The sequence below is a fragment of the Haliotis rufescens genome, unplaced genomic scaffold, assembly GCF_023055435.1.
Source record: "Haliotis rufescens isolate VD_foot unplaced genomic scaffold, xgHalRufe1.0.p SCAF_14, whole genome shotgun sequence".
Lineage (NCBI taxonomy): Eukaryota > Metazoa > Mollusca > Gastropoda > Lepetellida > Haliotidae > Haliotis > Haliotis rufescens.
Window position 1 is genome coordinate 37,006,127 of NW_025963824.1, and position 22,221 is coordinate 37,028,347.

Sequence of the window (22,221 nt, forward strand, 5' to 3'; positions counted from 1 at the left end):
TACCATGTCAGATCATTGTATACCATGTCAAGTCTTTGTACACAATGTCAGGTCTTTGTATACCATGTCAGGTCTTTGTATACCATGTCAGGTCTTTGTATACCATGTCAGATCATTGTATACCATGTCAAGTCTTTGTATACCATGTCAGGTCTTGGTATACCATGTCAGGTCTTTGTATACCATGTCAAGTCTTTGTATACCATGTCAGGTCTTTGTGTACCATGTCAGGTCTTTGTATACCATGTCAGGTCTTTGTGTACCATGTCAGGTCTTTGTGTACCATGTCAGGTCTTTGTGTACCATGTCAGGTCTTTGTATACCATGTCAGGTCTTTGTATACCATGTCAGGTCTTTGTATACCATGTCAGGTCTTTGTATACCATGTCAAGTCTTTGTATACAATGTCAGGTCTTTGTATACCATGTCAGGTCTTTGTATACCATGTCAGGTCTTTGTATACCATGTCAGGTCATTGTATACCATGTCAGGTCTTTGTATATAATGTCACTAAATCAGCAGTTATTAACCATCATCTCCCCTGGAATCCCCCTGGGCTCCCCTGCTCTCGACTAGTCACCCCTGGGCTCCCCTGGACTCCCCTGGACTCCCCTGGTCTCCACTAGTCTCCCCTGGACTCCACTAGTCTCCCCTGGACTCCTCTGGACTCCCATGGACTCTCCTGGGCTCCCCTGGTCTCCCCTGGTCTCCACTAGTCTCCCCTGGACTCCATAAGTCTCCCCTGGACTTCTCTGGACTCCCGTGGTCTCCCATGGACTCCCCTGGGCTCCGCTGGTCTCCCATGGTCTCCACTAATCTCCCCCAGACTCCCCTGGACTCCCCTGGTCTCCCCTGGTCTCCACTAGTCTCCCCTGGACTCCATAAGTCTCCCCTGGACTCCTTTGGACTCCCGTGGTCTCCCATGGACTCCACTAGTCTCCCCTGGACTCCCCTGGACTCCCCTGCTCTCGGCTAGTCTCCCCTAGTCTCCCTTGGACGCCCCTAGTCTCCCCTAGTCTCCCCTGGTCTCCACTAGTTTCCCCTGGATTCCCCTAGTCTCCCCTGGACTCCCCTTGTCGCCACTAGTCTCCTCTTGACTCCCCTGGTCTCCCCTGGTTTCCACTAGTCTCCCCTGGACTCATCTGGACTCCCATGGACTCCCATGGTCTCCCCTAGAGTCCCCAGTTTCCCCTGGATTCTGAATCTCCCCTGGTCTCCCCTGGTCTCCACTAGTCTCCCCCAGACTCCCCTGGACTCCCGTGGTCTCCCATGGACTCCACTTGTCTCCCCTGGACTCCACTAGTCTCCCTTGGTCTCCCCTGGACTCCCTGGTCTCCACTAGTCTCCCCCTGGTCTCCCACGGACTCCCTGGTCTCCCCTGGAGTCCCCTGGTCTCTCCGTAACTCCCATGGACTCCACTAGTCTCCCCTGGTCTCCCCTGGAATCCCCTAGTCTCCCCAGGAATCCCCATGACTCCTCTGGACTCTCCTGGACTCCCCTGGTCTCCCCTGGTCTCCCCGGACTCCCCTGGACTCCCCTGGACTCAACAAGTCCCCCCTGGACTCAACAAGTCTCCCCTGGACTCCCTGGTCTCCCCCTGGTCTCCCCTAGTCTCCCCAGGAGTCCCCGTGACTCCCCTGGGCTCTCCTGGACTCCCCTGGTCTTCCCTGGTCTCCACTAGTCTCCACTAGTCTCCCCTGGACTCCCTGGTCTCCCCTGGAACCCCCTGGTCTCTCCTGGACTCCCCTTGTCACCCCTGGACTCCCCTTGTCTCCCCAGGAGTCCCCTTGACTCCCCTGTACTCTCCTGGACTCCCCTGGTCTCCCCGAGTCTCCCCTGGTCTCCCTAGGAATCCACTAGTCTCCCCCTAGTCTCCACTAGTCTCCCCCTGGACTCTCATGGACTCCCTTGGTCTCCCCTTGACTCCACTAGTCTCCCACGGACTCCCCTGGTCTCCCATGGACTCCACTAGTCTCCCGTGGACTCCACTTGTCTCACCTGGACTCCACTAGTCTCCCACGGACTCCCCTGGACTCCCCTGGACTCCCCTAGTCTCCCCTTGACTCCCCTGGACTCCACTAATCTCCCCTTGACTCCACTTGTCTCCCCTTGACTCCCCTGGTCACCCCTGGACTCCCCTTGACTCCCCTGGTCTCCCCCTGAAATCCCCTAGTCTCCCCTTGACTCCTCTAGTCTCCACTAGTCTCCCCTGGCCTCCCTTGGTCTCCCTGGTCGTACCTACCCACGCAAGCAGACAGAACGTCCACAAACGACCCAGTACAGTTGCGTCCTCCACTGCTGGGAGCTGGGTTGGAGCAGCTTCTTGTTCGCGTCCGTATCACATCCGTTCTTGTTTCGCAGGCAACGCCACAAGGTAGACCAGTCCAGTCGGTCCACTGCGAGAATCCACCATTGACTATAGGACATTTTAAAAAATATGCGTACTATTATATAAAATGCCAAAGAACAATCAGTGTCAAGTAACTGTCGAGACAGATCCCACTGGGCGTAAAATGATTGTTTGTTTGTTTGTTTGTTGTTTAACGCCGCACTCAGCAATATTCCGGCTTTATGACGGCGGTCTGTAAATAATCGAGTCTGGACCAGACAATCCAGTGATTGACATCCACGCAATTGGGATCGATGATATGCATCAACCAAGTCAGCGAGCCTGATCACCCAATCCCGTTAGTCGCCTCTTACGACAAGCAAAGTCACATATTAGTTCAAGCATGGGTTGCTGAAGCCCTGTTCTACCCCGGTTCTTCACGGGTCCCAGTGGACATAAAAGATGACACAGTTTATCATGTACTTCAGTGTGGAAGATTGAGTTTTCTGAAGTTAAGAAAAGTGATAATTTCGTTGCAGTGAACATAACACTTGACATTTCACTGCTATGAACGTAACACTTAAAATTTCACTGCAGTGAACATAACACTTTGACGGAACTATTGTCATCCAACAATTACCTCCCCGCAAATTGCCACCCTTTACCGTAAGTTTCATTGGATTATACAGAAATGAAGTACTAAATTGACACTCCTAGATTTCAGACACGAACGCAAGTAAAAACGCACACACAAACGGACGCGTAAACAAACACAAAATCGTAGATAAACAAGCATGCACGAACGCACACACAAACGCATTCATGCAAGAATGCACGCTCAACAGACGCAAGCACGCACGTCCAAACGCACTCATTTACGCACAAACAAGCGCACGTACAAATGTACATACACAAATGCAGCCATAAACGCACGCCAAAACGCTCAAACAAATGTACGCACACAAACGCAGGTACAAAAACAGGCATGGTGAAACCTTAAAGAAATGCATGTACAAACATACACAAACAAATATGCATGCACGCACAAACCCAAACTTAAACGCACGTACCAACAACAGTACGCACGCATGCACGACGTATAAAAACGCACACACAAAGGCTCACACAAAATTACGCACGCACAGACGCACGCAAATGTACGTACAGAGAGTACACACACACAAGCACCCATAAATGCACGATTAAACGTTACAAAAAATGCACTCATGCACAAATGCCCTCACGCACACACGCGCAGAAACGCGCACAGAACGCACATACAAACGTACGCACGCACACACACAAATACACGTGCAACATACGCAAACAAAAACGCATGCACTCTAAAACGCGCATGCCAACAAACGCACGCACGCATACACAAACACAAGCAAAATTGCTCACACAAACCCAGGTACAAACGCAAGTATGAACGAAAAACACAAAAGGATTTTGAAGACATCTACCCAAAACAAAGTATAACATAATGTGAAAACCTTGAATCTAATATGGATTCCAAATCACGCGAGCAAAGGTCAAAACCAAAGAACATTTAATGTTAAGCACCTAAAGAATTGGAGAAATGAAAGTTTTAAAGTTATCGGGCCAGCGGTTTTGGAGCAATAGAGCAAAATCCTCTCTAAAAAGTTATCTGATTTTGAATTATCTACCCTTGGTCATTGAGCCTACGCCCTTTGGCCTTTTGTGGTATCTAAAACTCAACTGTCTACATGTTCATACAGATTTTGAACAGAATCGAGCCAGTACATCGGCGGAATAATAAAAATTACAAACAGAAAAAAAATAGACATGAAATGGGATGATTACAAAAAGGGCTTCAAGCCTCCAGCTTAAAACCCTAATTACAATAAACAGAAAGGTTACAATATATACGCCTTTCGGTTTGGAGCTCTAAAAATAAATAGAGCGAAACAATAGGGGTATACACATTTATTCTTGGATCCCTAAATATAGTCACTGGTGATGTTTTTTTTAAGTCAATACCTTATTTTTTGGTATAAATGAGTCGTGTAACGCCGTGGCAACGCTTTGTCTTGATATACCCACCTATTGGAACATTAACTGAGAGAAGTGCGCTTGTGGATAGTCCATTAACTCTGTATTCATACGTGGCCCCATCCGAAGTCTGGACATTTGATATGCTCAGAATCTGAGATTGCCCATTCACAAACGTTTGTATGCGAGCGTTGGTCGTCAATACCGCCCCGTTCTTATACCACTGTCCTGTTTGGATGTTACTCTGAGATAAGGTGGCCTGTAGGATGACAGTATTCCCAGTATTGACTGTCTGGGCGGTTGGTCCACTTACAATACTTACGGCGCCTTGAAAATAATGGAAAAAATGACATAAACAATGAAATACATTGTCTAAAAAATATGACAATACCGACATAAACAACAAATACCTTAGTTTACAAATATGGCAATAATGAAATAAACATTGAATACCTTTTTTTTAAAATATGGCAATAATGATATAATTATTGAATACCTTATGGTACAAATACGGCAATAGTGACATAAACATTGAATACCTTATCTTGAAAATAAAGCAATAGTGACATAAACAATGAATACCTAGTGTTAAAAATATGACAATAATGATATAATCATTAAATACCTTATCTTGAAAATATGGCAATAATTATTTAAACATCGAAAACCTCATTTTACAAATATAGCAACATTGATATAAACATTGAATTCCTTATCTTGAAATTATGGCAATAATGATATAAACATTGAATACCTTCACTTAAGAATATGGCAATAATGATATAAACATTGAATTCCTTATTTTGAAATTATGGCAATAATTTTTTATTCTATACATCCAATACCTTATCTTACAAATATGGCAATATTGATTTAGACATTGAATTCCTTATCTTGAAATTATGGCAATAGTGACATAAACATTGAATACCTTATCTTACAAATATGGCAATATCGTTATGAACATTGAATATCTTATCTTGAAAATATGGCAATAGTGATATAAACATTGAATACCTCCTCTTGAAATGCTGGCAATAATGATTTAAACAGTCAATATCTTATCTTATAAATATGGCAATATTGTTATAAACATTGAATACTTTATCTCGCAAATATGGCAATAATGGTATAACATTAAATACCTTGTCTTGAAAATATGGCAATAAATACCTTATTTGTTCGTATAAATGAGTCGTGTAACACCGTGGCAACGCTTTGTTTTCATTTACCCACCTATTGGAACATTAACTGTGAGAAGTGCGCTTGTGGATAGTCCATTAACTCTGTATTCATACGTGGCCCCATCCGAAGTCTGGACATTTGATATACTCAGAATCTGAGATTGCCCATTCACAAACGTCTGTATGCGAGCGTTGGTCGTCAATACCGCCCCGTTCTTATACCACTGTCCTGTTTGGATGTTACTCTGAGATAAGGTGGCCTGTAGGATGACAGTACTCCCAGTATTGACTGTCTGGGCGGTTGGTCCACTTACAATACTTACGGCGCCTTGAAAATAATGGAAAAAATGACATAAACAATGAAATACATTGTCTAAACAATATGACAATACCGACATAAACAACAAATACCTTAGTTTACAAATATGGCAATAATGAAATAAACATTGAATACCTTTTTTTCAAAATATGGCAATAAAGATATAATCATTGAATACCTTATGTTACAAATACGGCAATAGTGACATAAACATTGAATACCTTATCTTGAAAATAAAGCAATAGTGACATAAACAATGAATACCTAGTGTTGAAAATATGACAATAATGATATAATCATTGAATACCTTATCTTGAAAATATGGCAATAATTATTTAAACATCGAAAACCTCATTTTACAAATATAGCAACATTGATATAAACATTGAATTCCTTATCTTGAAATTATGGCAATAATGATATAAACATTGAATACCTTCACTTAAGAATATGGCAATAATGATATAAACATTGAATTCCTTATTTTGAAATTATGGCAATAATTTTTTATTCTATACATCCAATACCTTATCTTACAAATATGGCAATATTGATTTAGACATTGAATTCCTTATCTTGAAATTATGGCAATAGTGACATAAACATTGAATACCTTATCTTACAAATATGGCAATATCGTTATGAACATTGAATATCTTATCTTGAAAATATGGCAATAGTGATATAAACATTGAATACCTCCTCTTGAAATGCTGGCAATAATGATATAAACAGTCAATATCTTATCTTATAAATATGGCAATATTGTTATAAACATTGAATACTTTATCTTGCAAATATGGCAATAATGATATAAACATTGAATACCTTGTCTTGAAAATATGGCAATAAATACCTTATTTGTTCGTATAAATGAGTCGTGTAACACCGTGGCAACGCTTTGTTTTCATTTACCCACCTATTGGAACATTAACTGTGAGAAGTGCGCTTGTGGATAGTCCATTAACTCTGTATTCATACGTGGCCCCATCCGAAGTCTGGACATTTGATATTCTCAGAATCTGAGATTGCCCATTCACAAACGTCTGTATGCGAGCGTTTGTCGTCAATACCGCCCCGTTCTTATACCACTGTCCTGTTTGGATGTTACTCTGAGATAAGGTGGCCTGTAGGATGACAGTACTCCCAGTATTGACTGTCTGGGCGGTTGGTCCACTTACAATACTTACGGCGCCTTGAAAATAATGGAAAAAATGACATAAACAATGAAATACATTGTCTAAAAAATATGACAATACCGACATAAACAACACATACCTTAGTTTACAAATATGGCAATAATGAAATAAACATTGAATACCTTTTTTTCAAAATATGGCAATAATGATATAATCATTGAATACCTTATGGTACAAATACGGCAATAGTGACATAAACATTGAATACCTTATCTTGAAAATAAAGCAATAGTGACATAAACAATGAATACCTAGTGTTAAAAATATGACAATAATGACATAATCATTGAATACCTTATCTTGAAAATATGGCAATAATTATTTAAACATCGAAAACCTCATTTTACAAATATAGCAACATTGATATAAACATTGAATTCCTTATCTTGAAATTATGGCAATAATGATATAAACATTGAATACCTTCACTTAAGAATATGGCAATAATGATATAAACATTGAATTCCTTATTTTGAAATTATGGCAATAAATTTATATTCTATACATCCAATACCTTATCTTACAAATATGGCAATATTGATATAGACATTGAATTCCTTATCTTGAAATTATGGCAATAGTGACATAAACATTGAATACCTTATCTTACAAATATGGCAATATCGTTATGAACTTTTGAATATCTTATCTTGAAAATATGGCAATAATGATATAAACATTGAATACCTCCTCTTGATATGCTGGCAATAATGATAAAAACATTCAATATCTTACCTTATAAATATGGCAATATTGTTTTAAACATTGAATACTTTATCTTGCAAATATGGCAATAATGATATAAACATTGAATACCTTGTCTTGAAAATATGGCAATAAATACCTTATTTGTTCGTATACATGAGTCGAGTAACACCGTGGCAACGCTTTGTTTTCATTTACCCACCTATTGGAACATTAACTGTGAGAAGTGCGCTTGTGGATAGTCCATTAACTCTGTATTCATACGTGGCCCCATCCGAAGTCTGGACATTTGATATTCTCAGAATCTGAGATTGCCCATTCACAAACGTCTGTATGCGAGCGTTGGTCGTCAATACCGCCCCGTTCTTATACCACTGTCCTGTTTGGATGTTACTCTGAGATAAGGTGGCCTGTAGGGTGACAGTACTCCCAGTATTGACTGTCTGGGCGGTTGGTCCACTTACAATACTTACGGCGCCTTGAAAATAATGGAAAAAATGACATAAACAATGAAATACATTGTCTAAACAATATGACAATACCGACATAAACAACACATACCTTAGTTTACAAATATGGCAATAATGAAATAAACATTGAATACCTTTTTTTCAAAATATGGCAATAATGATATAATCATTGAATACCTTATGGTACAAATACGGCAATAGTGACATAAACATTGAATACCTTATCTTGAAAATAAAGCAATAGTGACATAAACAATGAATACCTAGTGTTAAAAATATGACAATAATGACATAATCATTGAATACCTTATCTTGAAAATACGGCAATAATTATTTAAACATCGAAAACCTCATTTTACAAATATAGCAACATTGATATAAACATTGAATTCCTTATCTTGAAATTATGGCAATAATGATATAAACATTGAATACCTTCACTTAAGAATATGGCAATAATGATATAAACATTGAATTCCTTATTTTGAAATTATGGCAATAAATTTATATTCTATACATCCAATACCTTATCTTACAAATATGGCAATATTGATATAGACATTGAATTCCTTATCTTGAAATTATGGCAATAGTGACATAAACATTGAATACCTTATCTTACAAATATGGCAATATCGTTATGAACTTTTGAATATCTTATCTTGAAAATATGGCAATAATGATATAAACATTGAATACCTCTTCTTGATATGCTGGCAATAATGATAAAAACATTCAATATCTTACCTTATAAATATGGCAATATTGTTTTAAACATTGAATACTTTATCTTGCAAATATGGCAATAATGATATAAACATTGAATACCTTGTCTTGAAAATATGGCAATAAATACCTTATTTGTTCGTATACATGAGTCGTGTAACACCGTGGCAACGCTTTGTTTTCATTTACCCACCTATTGGAACATTAACTGTGAGAAGTGCGCTTGTGGATAGTCCATTAATTCTGTATTCATACGTGGCCCCATCCGAAGTCTGGACATTTGATATGCTCAGAATCTGAGATTGCCCATTCACAAACGTCTGTATGCGAGCGTTGGTCGTCAATACCGCCCCGTTCTTATACCACTGTCCTGTTTGGATGTTACTCTGAGATAAGGTGGCCTGTAGGATGACAGTACTCCCAGTATTGACTGTCTGGGCGGTTGGTCCACTTACAATACTTATGGCGCCTTGAAAATAATGTAAAAATGACATAAACAATTAAATACATTGTCTAAAAAATATGACAATACCGACATAAACAACGAATACCCTTTTTTTTTACATATATGGCAATAATGATATAATCTTTGAATACCTTCTCTTGAAAATGTGGCAATAATTATGTAAACATAAAAAAAACAATAATAGACAATTGATATGAAAATGATGAAAACAAACAGTAAAACCTTTCAGTTTTTTTTAAACAGTATATGGATATGTTACAGCTGGCCCAACAGAAATGTTAACGTACTGAAACGTATTGTCTTATTATTTAATATTTATCTTATTATTTTTATTTTTCTCAAATTTATTATTTTATTTATGTTTATTCATTTATTTTCAGTCATCCTTTCTAACACTGAAAATCAAATGTCAAGTATCAAAGGCATTTGTGATTTTAAGCTGTAAGATGATCCCACCTTTGTGTCTTTTAATATTACAATATCAACAGGAGTCGATCAAAGTTGGAAACTCCAAGGCTTAACGAGTATTGGTATATTTGTTACCAAATGACACAAAGGTGAGATTTTCTCTATCTTTCAAAATCGTTCTTCCAACCTTTTCATTTTGTAAACAGTAAAAAGCAATGTTTAAAAAAATTAATTTTTCAGGACGCGTGAATATCCCGGGCTGGAATAGGTCATTCAGCAGCCCATGCATGCCGAAAGAGGCAACTCATGGGATCGGGTGGTCAAGGTCGCTGACTAGGGTGGTGTATGTCGTATCCTAAGTGCGTAGATCGATGCTCATCGGTGTCAGAAACTCGAGGGGCGGTCGGGTAGCCTAGTGGTTAAAGCGTTCGCTCGTCACGCCAAAGACCCGGGTTAGATTCCCGACATGGGTACAATGTGTGAAGCCCATTTCTGGTGTCCCCCGCCGTGATATTGCTGGTATATTGCTAAAAGCGGCGTAAAACCATACTCACTCACTCACTCACTCAGAAACTCGATTGTCTGATTCAGAATCGATTATTTACAGACCGCCGTCATACAACTGGAATATTGCTGAGTGCGGCGTTAAACAAAGAAACAAAGAAACAAAGAAACAGTGTATTGAGTCCAGAAGATACAGCTAACCACTTTCAGCGGCAGAGGGATGAGTGTTGTAAGGAGTTATCATCCCATGTCATAAGTCCAGTGGAAGCTATTTTGGTATGATAAACTAAAATGATATACTTGAAGAAAAAAAAGAAAAATGATGTACCTTGTAAAACAGTAAGCTGAGCTGATGACGCTTCTCCATTTATCCTGAAGCTGATAGTTCCTGCATCTGAGAGGGCGGTGTTTGTGATGAAAAGCTGTCGAAATATACCAGCGGTCAGGATGTTATACTTGCCAGGTTGATGGACAATCGGGACACCATTTCTGGACCAATTACCCTGTCCAGTGATGGTGCCGAGAACAGCGGCCTGGAAGTAGGTGGTGCTACCTACAGCCGCAGTTGCGTTCTGGAGTTCCAGGAGAAACACTGGCCACAACCGAAACATAGGAAAGTTAGAGTTATAATATGAGTTAGCAGGTAAATGCCTAAGACCTGCATGATATCGGACTTTTCTCCCACATAATAGGTGTGTGTGTGTGTGTGTGTGTGTGTGTGTGTGTGTGTGTGTGTGTGTGTGACTGTGTGTGTTTGTGAGTGAGAGAGAGAAAGAGAGAGAGAGAAAGACAAAAAAAGAAAAGAGAGAGAGAGTGTGTGTGTGTGTGTGTGTGTGTGAGAGAGAGAGAGAGAGAGAGAGAGAGAGAGAGAGAGAGAGAGAGAGAGAGAGAGAGAGAGAGTCCGAGTATTACATTGTTTCTGTTTCAGTTTCACTGACTTTTGCTTTCACCACTGTTATTGTATTTGATACTGACCACTGCTATCATATTATTTATTGCCATTGAATATTGTTCTACCACTATTGTGTACCGCGATTGTTGTGCAGTAATATGTAATGATTTGTAAACCTAGTTCACTTTATAATACAACAGTTCGCTCGTCACGCCGAAGACCCGGGTTCGCTTCCCGACATGGGTACAATGTGTGAAGCCAATTTCTGGTGTCCCTCGCCGTGATATTGCTGGGATATTGCTAAAAGCGGCGTAAAACCATAATCACTCACTGACTATAATACAATAGTTATTTGTTGATTGTATACTATTTGATGGTTGGTTGTTGGTTTCACACTAATTTGAGAATCGACACGTGACAGAAATTGATTTGCAATGCTGGGGGAGCGTAGAATAGACAGCCAGACGTAGTGTGTATAATATTTATTTTCATACATATATTTATATGAGCCATAGTGATATAGAAAGAGTGAAGTAGAGAGGGAGTTGAGAGAGATCTTTTGTACTGTGCCATCCATCTATGTATGTTTTATATTGCTCGCCCAAAATGTCGCAGTTTAGTATGGATACTCAACTCAGATACCGTACACTGTCTTCGAGGTGACCTAGCTGTCCTATCCCCGTAATGCCGAGTGCCAGGCAGGGTAACAATAGGTACCATCTTTTAACACGGTTTGGTATGACGCAACCGGGATCGAACCACCAACCTTCCGCTCTACGGACAGACGCTCTATCCGCTAGTTCAAGGAGACAGTCTTGATATTAAGACACGCCCGTATTTGGTCGTTCATACAAATGACAGAGAATCTTACTTTGCTAGATGAATATATGCTATTCTCCTTCATGTTGACCGCCTCCGTGGTCTAGAGGTAGAGCGTCCGCCCGGAGAGCGGAAGGTCCGGGGTTCGATCCCCGACCGCGTCATACCAAAAGACGTAAAAAGATGGTACTTGTTGTTACCCTGTCTCGCGCTCGGCATTAAGGCGTTAAAACAAGGACTGGTCAGCTCGGAGTTAGTATGCTGTGTCTGAGTGGGGTACTCATGTTAAACTGCGGCATGGTATCTCAGTGGGCTAGCACTATAAATCGGCATCAGTCCGGGCTAGTGCAAGCAGCCACACAAACACACACACGTTTACATGCACGTCGCTATATAAGTGCAATAATCTTGGACGCGACGTTAAACCCCATTTCACCTCACCTCACCTCACCTCACCTCACCTTCATGTTGACCTACCTTGTTGGTGAGACAAGTCAATGTGACACGCCAGTATACACAGACAGAACAAAAGGACACGTCCGATCATTCTTGGTTCTTAGCTGAGAACCTGCAACATACAAATATAACTCTGGGTCAGTTGGCCGCTTCGAAAGTGTCCGGACGTTGTACCACGAAGGGATTTAAACCCAGACTTCAGCCTGATGGAATGACGAGTAACACTTTAACTACCACTGGGCTACCCTACAACAACAGCAACATAATACTGCCACAAAAAAGTGGACATATTTTCAAAGAAAGTATTACGGCTCAGTGTAAACAGAGCGGAACCTGTGCTAGTAGTCAGTGAAGCGTCAGTAAAATCAACACACATTGATGGTGCTCTGTGCAACAGCTGCTATTTTTTGGAACAGTGATCATGATCAGCACCTGTGCTAGTAGTCATCACTGACATCATGAGCATCTATCCACGCAATTGGGATCGATGACATGCATCCACCAAATCAGCGAGCCTGACCACCCGATCCCGTTAGTCGCCTCTTTCAAGCATCGTCCCCTTTTATGGCAAGCATGAGTTGCTGAAGACCTGAGTGTGGCGTAAAACAAAAACAAACATGGTGGTATATGTGTAATGCTAGAGCTTGTGGATCTGATTGGCACATTTAATTTTAATATATAATATAATCTCATCAATATTTGACTTATAGCCTGATGAGATGCACTTTATTGAACATGTCTAAATTATTAATAGGTTTAAAGGTATTTCAATGTAAACATGTTTTTAAGGTGTTCAAATTCTAAACATGTTTGGATTATGAGGATGTTGTGTTTAGGTGGTGTCTAGGCTCTGAGGCGATAGCTCATTTCATTTGTATAAACCCTGAACGTGTTTAAATAGAACACACCAAATGTGCATACCGGATTGAAACACATGTCTAAACATGTCTTGTAAGTGTTACACAGTGTGGTTTAAGTAGGGTATAATTTAATGACTAATCTTCAGCATCTTCGCACAAATCTACAGGCAGGAGAGTAAATTCACAGTTTACTAACCTTCTGGCCGCTGTTACTAATTAAGTAAGTAGACTTCACTAGGCTTTTTTGCTCAGTGTACCAGTTTAAAAAACAAGTGACATCTAAATTAGCCCGGGCGGTCGGGTAGCCTAGTGGTTAAAGCGTTCGCTCGTCGCGCCGAAGACCCGGGCTCAATTCCCGACATTGGTACAATGTGTGAAGCCCATTTCTGGTGTCCCCCGCCGTGATATTACTGGAATATTGCTCAAAGCGGCGTAAAACCAAACTCACTCACTCACTCATTAAAATAGCCCAGTCATGTAAGGCTCGATTCGGGCCTAAGCAGCGTTATAATGAACGCTTGGTGGTTACCTTTTCAAGACAAATTGGTATTTGTCAATCCGGATATGTTTACCGGCAATCTTCACTCTTTACTAAGTATAACTTACGGGGAAAACGCGACCTTATAGGGGGACTTTCAGTAACTCAATGAGTCAGGTGTACACTGTAAAGAAGAACAATAGAAGTCCAGTTAACTCATGAAATAAGAAGTTTTGCAGTTGTGTATTATTTGATATTGACATAGTTCCTGTCGGGATGTGATAAAATGTCATGAGTGAGTGAGTGAGTGAGTATGCTTTTAGGCCGCATTCAGCAAATATTCACAGGGCTCGGGGTCTGTCATGGGGTCAGACTGTCAAAGTGTAGACTTAAAGAGAGAGAACACCAACACTATTACCGCTCGGGTGGAGACGCTGAATGTGACAAAACCGCTAGAATAAATCTGAAGCGGCATAGGCACCCTGCAGTACTCACAGTAACAAGTCACACACCGCCAGTGCGTTGGAGGTTGGTAAGCTGGCAAGCCCTACCCCTCGGAGTCAAGTGCACCTAATACCAGTGAGAGCACAGCAAACAAACAATCCCTGTTACTTCTACACAGACCTGTAGGGGGTGGAGAGGACTCGGGGAACAGGTTGTCCTGTCGTCAATTCCCAGAAATATGTGACCCTGGTTTTGTCAGACCATACCAGTGCTGGGCGTCACTCAACTGGTATACATCTCAGATATCAATTGTCAAAGCAAGAGAACAACCAGCCTAGATGTTCTGCATGAACAGATTCCACTTATCGTTAAGGGCAAATAGCTGTGGAAATTATATGAATTGACCACTGAAAATCAGTAATGACACCTTGTTTGCAAAAAGGGTAAACATGTCCTACCTTACCGGTTGCACCCGCCATTCAAACAATTTGCATAAGAAGTAGGTGTTTATTGCCTGACGAGCATCACTGCGGGCTTTCCCACCACATGAAGCTGACTCGCCGTGATTTAACTGGAATGACGTTCAAAGCGCCGTTTACCATTCACGGTGGAATTACATGAAGCGCGGCCGATTCCTTCGGTGAGCTTGCTACAACAGAGCAGGCCATGGATCGGTTGATTCTATCCTCATTGTCGGGAGTGACTGTTGTCGTATTCATATTTCTCATTTTGCATTTGAATAACACTCAAAACCCTTTCTGTGTCTATTTGTATATTTTGTGTTCCGTTTGGCTAAAGATGAGGCCCATATCCCAGCATCATCATTATTTGACGGAGTACCATCACTATTTGACGGAGTACCATCACTATTTGACGGAGTACCATCACTACTTGATAGACTATCACGACTATTTGAAGGACTACCATCACTATTTGACGGAATACCATCACTTTTTGATAGAGAATCACGACTATTTGTTAGAGTGTCACCACTCGCTCTGACACCCAGAACATTCTGTCATGTCGCTCTGACACCCAGAACATTCTGTCATGTCGCTCTGACACCCAGAACATTCTGTGATGTCGCTCTGACACCCAGAACATTCTGCCATCCCGCTCTGACACCCAGAACATTCTGTGATGTCGCTCTGACACCCTGAATATGCTGTCATGTCCCTCTGACACCCAGAACATTCTGTCATGCCGCTCTAACACCCAGAACATTCTGTCATTTAGCTCTGACACCCAGAACATTCTGTCATGCCGCTCTGACACCCAGAACATTCTGTCATGCCGCTCAAACACCCAGAACATTCTGTCATTTAGCTCTGACACCCAGAACATTCTGTCATGTCCCTCTGACACCCAGAACATTTTGTCATGCCGCTCTAACACCCAGAACATTCTGTCATTTAGCTCTGACACCCAGAACATTCTGTCATTTAGCTCTGACACCCAGAACATTCTGTCATGCCGCTCTGACACCCAAAACATTCTGCCATTTAGCTCTGATATCCAGAACATTCTGTCATGTCGCTCTGACACCCAGAACATTCTGTCATGTCGCTCTGACACCCAGAACATTCTGTCATGCCGCTCTGACACCCACAACATTCTGTCATGTCGCTCTGACACCCAGAACATTCTGTCATGTCCCTCTGACACCCAGAACATTCTGTGATGTCGCTCTGACACCCAGAACATTCTGTCATGCCGCTCTGACACCCAGAACATTCTGCCCTGCCGCTCTGACACCCAGAACATTCTGTCATGCCGCTCTGACACCCAGAACATTCTGTCATTTAGCTCTGACACCCAGAACATTCTGTGATGTCGCTCTGACACCCAGAACATTCTGTGATGTCCCTCTGACACCCAGAACATTCTGTGATGTCGCTCTGACACCCAGAACATTCTGTGATGTCGCTCTGACACCCAGAACATTCTGTGATGTCGCTCTGACACCCAGAACATTCTGTGATGTCGCTCTGACACCCAGAACATTCTGTCATGTCCCTCTGACACCCAGAACATTCTGTGATGTCGCTCTGACACCCAGAACATTCTGCCATGCCGTTCTGACACCCAGAACATTCTGTCATTTAGCTCTGACAACCAGAATATTCTGTCATGTCGCTCTGACACCCAGAACATTCTGTCATTTAGCTCTGACACCCAGAACATTCTGTCATTTAGCTCTGACACCCAGAACATTCTGTGATGTCGCTCTGACACCCAGAACATTCTGTCATTTAGTTCTGACACCCAGAACATTCTGTCATGCCGCTCTAACACCCAGAACATTCTGTCATGTCGCTCTGACACCCAGAACATTCTGTCATGTCGCTCTGACACCCAGAACGTTCTGTCATGCCGCTCTGACACCCAGAACATTCTGTGATGTCGCTCTGACACCCAGAATATTCTGTCATGTCGCTCTGACACCCAGAACATTCTGTCATTTAGCTCTGACACCCAGAACATTCTGTCATTTAGCTCTGACACCCAGAACATTCTTTGATGTCGCTCTGACACCCAGAACATTCTGTCATTTAGTTCTGACACCCAGAACATTCTGTCATGCCGCTCTAACACCCAGAACATTCTGTCATGTCGCTCTGACACCCAGAACATTCTGTCATGTCGCTCTCCTTTAGACTGTAGGCCTGGACGGAGCAAGGAGAACGAGAGAGTAGGCCTGGGCGGAGCAAGGAGAACGAGAGAGTAGGCCCGGACGGAGCAAGGGGAACGAGAGAGTAGGCCTGGCCGGAGCAAGGAGAACGAGAGAGTAGGCCCGGACGGAGCAAGGAGAACGAGAGAGTAGGCCTTGACGGAGCAAGGAGAACGAGAGAGTAGGCCTGGCCGGAGCAAGGAGAACGAGAGAGTAGGCCCGGACGGAGCAAGGGGAGCGAGAGAGTAGGGCTTGACGGAGCAAGGAGAACGAGAGAGTAGGCCTGGACGGAGCAAGGAGAACGAGACTGTAGGCCTGGACGGAGCAAGGAGAACGAGACTGTAGGCCCGGACGGATCAAAGAGAACGAGAGAGTAGGCCTGGACGGAGCAAAGAGAACGAGAGAGTAGGCCCGGACGGAGCAAGGAGAACGAGAGAGTAGGCCTGGCCGGAGCAAGGAGAACGAGAGAGTAGGCCTGGACGGAGCAAAGAGAACGAGACTGTAGGCCTCGACGGAGCAAGGGGAACGAGAGAGTTGCCAAGAGAACGAGAGAGTAGGCCTGGGGGGAGCAAGGAGAACGAGAGAGTAGGCCCTGACGGAGCAAGGAGAACGAGAGAGTAGGCCACCGGACAGGTCCGGGGTGATGGTGCGTGTCACTCCACGCCGGGCGTTGTGTGTTTACCCTTAATAATCGTTCCATGGGCTCATTCAGTGGCTATTTGAGGTTTATTGTTGATACAAGCACTGACACAGTAAACGGAATTTAACCAGGTATGTCATGGGAAATACTGAACTATTGATCGTTGTGGACAAAACCTGAAGTACAAGACATTCTTTTCTAGTTTTGTAAACGAGAGAAGCAAATATTTCTTTGCAATACGATTTAGTGTTGTGACCTCAGTGAGGTGTGTGCGGCGTTGTTGTTGTCGACACAGGGCTACTGTAAACACTGTTAGGACATAACTGAATCTCTTCGGTGCAAACATACAGTAAAGGCATGATGTACTTTTCCCCTTTTGACGTTTGGTGTAAATTCAGATCTGACTTACTCGCTATTCTCTAAAGTGTGCAGCACTGGGTGGTCGTTATGAGCTTGGCAAATTGCACTGTTACATCTGCACATACGTGACCAACTCGTGTTATTCCGGGACAAGCCGAATAGCGACTCGTGCCCCTCTTGTCGCCACATGTATTTCCTCATATATTATATATATTTCAGATGCAATTTAAAGCACATCTGGACATGCGAAATTATACAGTATGACTGAACATATTTAACTGGGTGTTGGGTATGTTTTTAGATGCTATACATATGTAAAATCACAATTATTTCTGAGGGATTCTTTGACGAATAACTTGAAATCATACGCGCATTCTAATTGGTTTGTCTTTTTTTCTCACATGACATTCATTGATAGGGGGACGAGTCGTCTTGCAGGTTACGGTAAGGGGCGAGTGGCGACGAAAGATATCTGCATATTTTTGATAACACAATAACATTTAAGAAGCGATACGCATAAGGAAAAGAATGGATTTCAACTTCTTGATTATGAGGAACACAACGTTTCGGAGTATGTGATAAATCCCGCATCAGATGAATGAATGCTATGAGGCAGATAGCATGTGTATGTACATGTCATTGTAATTTTATTATCCGTTGACAGATGTTGTTGACATGAAGCGAGGAGTTATGCCCCCTTTTCTTTGGACGCGTGTAACCTCTCAGTCGGCTTTTGACGTCATAGAGGAAAATAAGTTTTCGACATTCACGGCAGACTATTTTTTGCATTGAATTTTTGTCGTTATACATACAAATATATAACTCCATTTATTATATATTTATGATGTTCAGATATTAGGCAGTATTTTGTTAACTCACAGTTGTCCCCAAACCGGCTAAATAAAATAATCGTCGCACAGTACTTATATGGTTAACGATAAAAAGCGGAGAAATTTCTAGTTTTTCAACACAGAATAATTTCTCGGACAACACTTTGCAGTATCTTTTTTTTCAAACCAGTTTACTGTTTGCTGTTAAATGTACACCATCAGGTAGGAAAATTAGTATTCTACAGGTAGATCCAGTGCCGCGTGAGCGCAATTCTCGCACAACCTTCACTTTTCAGATCTTAGGAAAATGTGCGTCAGAAAAAACCCGGGCGGGACTGAGAATCTAACACTTATACTGGTATGGACTACAATCACCATGTTTATATGTAGTCCTATATCATATAATGGGTAGGTTTCTCGGCAGGAGAAAGCCAACGAATAAAAACGATATCCTTAGGGGTCATATGCGGATAGAGATGCAAATATCAAAGGTCAAGTAAGGACTACTTTCAGTGTTTATAAACAAACATGGCGTCACCCTTGTCATTCGGCAATCGAATCAGAATTAAGCATCGGGAATCTAGATAACCTACAGGGATAATTGCTATCATTATTAAATGAACAGTCTATTATACTGAAAATCAGTGTCTAACTGTTACGTAGCTAAGGCATTTAAAAAGTTTTGGGAACTTTGGACATATAATTTCGAAACAATTTTTCGAGGGCACCAGGCCTAGCCAAGCGGGATCAGTAGCCATATATGTGCTTGTAGACCTCTGCGGTTTGAAACCGTTTCCACAAATTAAAAAAGTTGGATTTGGCCGAAAGATGTTTGAATTGATACCTTGTTTCGTTTTGTCGCTGTGTGTACATCTGACAGCACTTCTTAACGTTATGCCACGACAGGCCGACTGTATAAACGTGGCCGTGACGTCTCATAGACTAGAGTTAGAGTAGCGTCCCTTTGACAAAGGGCAGTTACTCTAGCGGACAGACCGATGGACTGCCGCGAAAGGCAAAAAAGAATTGTTTTTTTGCGTATATGTTGCTTCGCCAATGTATTTAAAAAATAATTCAGTTGAAACTATATTGCCTAATGTCACTGTCCGACTGACACATCACTAACCAAGTGATGCGCGCATTCCAGGAAAACTCGCAATGGTTCGGTTATGTTTGTGAGAGGGAAAGCGATTTTCCAGCAGTGAATTTAAGAATGACCATGCATTTAGCTCGCCAAGGCTCGCTAAATACAATGTTTAATCCTAATGCAGGATATTTACCATTCCCAAACACACTCGCGTTATAACCTCTATATACTTATATACTTATATATAACTAACCTGTGGTCCCCAACGATCTATATGGGTGGTAGTAGGCGACTTCCTATCTCGGTAGCCAGGGTCGGGAACTTGGTTTATTGGAGTAATCGTACCCGGATAGTGTTGACCGTTGCTAATAATAACAGTCACTGGTACAGACTCGAATATTTACAGGTCAAAGTCATCAGATTGGAGTTGTGTTAGGTAATGAGTAAAAATGAACACAAAAGAGCAAACACTAATTATAACGTCGTCCTAGTGATGAGATCGAAACCTCGTCATCATCAGTGAGCTGAAATGGGTTTAACGTCGCGTTCAAGATTATTGTACTGATAAAGCAACGTACATGAACGTGTGTGTGTAATTGTGTGAATGTGTGATTGTTAGGCTGTGTGTGTGTGCGCGCGTGTGTGTTAGTATGTGTGGCTGCGAGTAGTATAGAACGGGTCGCCAGGAACCCTTTTTGGTTGAGGGAGGTTGAGGGAAAATAGGGAAGGTGATTGGCTGATCCAAGTCACGTGATCGGATAGGATGACTCATGCATCAACAGCGCGTCGGGAAAGAGGGGGATGAAAGGTGTGTGTTTATAAGGCAGAAAAGAATTCGTAAGAAAACAAAAGTAAAAGGTTATGAATAGAGAGACCGTACCCGTCAGCCCAGTTTGAATTGAGCGCGCTTGACAACTCACGTGGACCTATATTCAAATAACCCGCGCTCGCTAGAGCGTGCGACCTTGTTTGATGAATACATGTTGTGTGTTAAAAGTACATCATACCACAATAGAGACGGGTTATGTCAACACGATATACGTAACGCTGAAGGCAGCCGGATTTCGAATCACCCCGCGCTGCGTACTATTGTGAACCATTTGTAAAGAATTATTCAGCCCTGTCCCGACTTGCATAGTTGATGTTTCAATGCTAGCATTTCCATTTAACGCGATGACAAAAAAGCCCTACGGTTTGAGTTTTAACCGTGTAACATGATGTGCACAGTTTTACTTCAGAACGTGCTATTTTGAAAATAGATAGAAAACTGATAAGTACATGTACCAGTGTGACGGCACGAAGCTAGGTTTGTTGGGAAAGTGATGGAAGCAATCTATAGGACATTTTCATGTTTACAATACTCACCCTTAATTCCAAGAGAGAACAGAGTTTATCATGGAAAATTGTTTGACGAGGAAATGCCCACCCGCCGCCGCAAGTCCACTGGCCAGAGGCGGCGTTAGCGGGTGGGCTTGTAACGGCGGCGGCGTTAGCGGGTGGGCTTGTAATGGCGAGTGGACTTGCGGCGGCGGGTGGGCTTGTAACGGCGGCGGCGGTATGCTATGTTTATTTCTCCTGTGTCGTAACATGACATCTCTCCTTGAAAATTTGAGTGAGTGCGTATGGTTTTACGCCATTTTTAGCAATGTTCAGCAATATCATGGCGGGAGACACCAGAAATGGGCTTCACACATTGTACCTATTTGGAGAATCGAACCCGGATCTTCGGCGTGACGAACGAACGCTTTAAGCACTAGGCTGCCCCATCAGCCTCATCACTCGAAGGCATACAGTGTTGTACAACATGAAATACAAACGACAAAACCATTTCCATTATGCGGACCCTCTGTCATTGATTGTAACATGATCACATTATTATTTAAAATGGAGCGACTTAACATATCATATTCACTCCCGAGTTTATTCATCTGTGTAAAAACGCCGGATTAAAAGATAGGTATTCGTTGTCGAGGGAGTTGTCAAGAGAGACTTGGTGTAATTATCTGTGGTATTGTGAAGGCTTGAATGTATGGAACGGCCGTGTCACGCAAAAGTAGTTAAACACATTACAATGCAGCTCCATTAAACTGGTTTCACTGTTGGTTTGTGCCGGCAAGCTGAGCGCTTTTATCTTTTATTTTTGGCCGAGTGAGCAGTGATTTGTACAAGCACAGAGAGATATCATGGTAAAAGTAGGCGAAAACATGTGAAACTGGAAATATGTGTTTTACGAGGGTCTGTGAACAACGAGTCTTCTCCAGATGACCTAGTAGTTGAGAACATGAGCATCGGTTAATGACAATAATTTAGTTTTGTTTGTTTGTTAAAATTGCAAACATACCAGTTATCAGCTGTAGT

General features: G+C 42.1%; 1 protein-coding gene across 3 annotated transcripts in view; it reads right to left on the reverse strand.

Moving 5' to 3' along the window:
- Positions 1 to 22,221, reverse strand: part of LOC124113205 — a 54,606-nt gene that overhangs the window by 21,207 nt on the left and 11,178 nt on the right. For 2 of the 3 annotated variants that reach the window (XM_048395389.1, XM_048395388.1), the window contains 8 exons: positions 12,515 to 12,605; positions 10,655 to 10,918; positions 9,142 to 9,417; positions 7,955 to 8,230; positions 6,768 to 7,043; positions 5,582 to 5,857; positions 4,397 to 4,672; positions 2,243 to 2,416 (listed from right to left, as the gene is read on the reverse strand). In XM_048395389.1, coding sequence (XP_048251346.1) covers positions 2,243 to 2,416; positions 4,397 to 4,672; positions 5,582 to 5,857; positions 6,768 to 7,043; positions 7,955 to 8,230; positions 9,142 to 9,417; positions 10,655 to 10,918; positions 12,515 to 12,584 — 1,888 coding nt within the window. In that variant the 5' untranslated portion in view covers positions 12,585 to 12,605. The remainder of the gene's footprint in view (positions 1 to 2,242; positions 2,417 to 4,396; positions 4,673 to 5,581; positions 5,858 to 6,767; positions 7,044 to 7,954; positions 8,231 to 9,141; positions 9,418 to 10,654; positions 10,919 to 12,514; positions 12,606 to 22,221) is intronic. The other variant, XM_048395390.1, reaches the window with a different exon arrangement.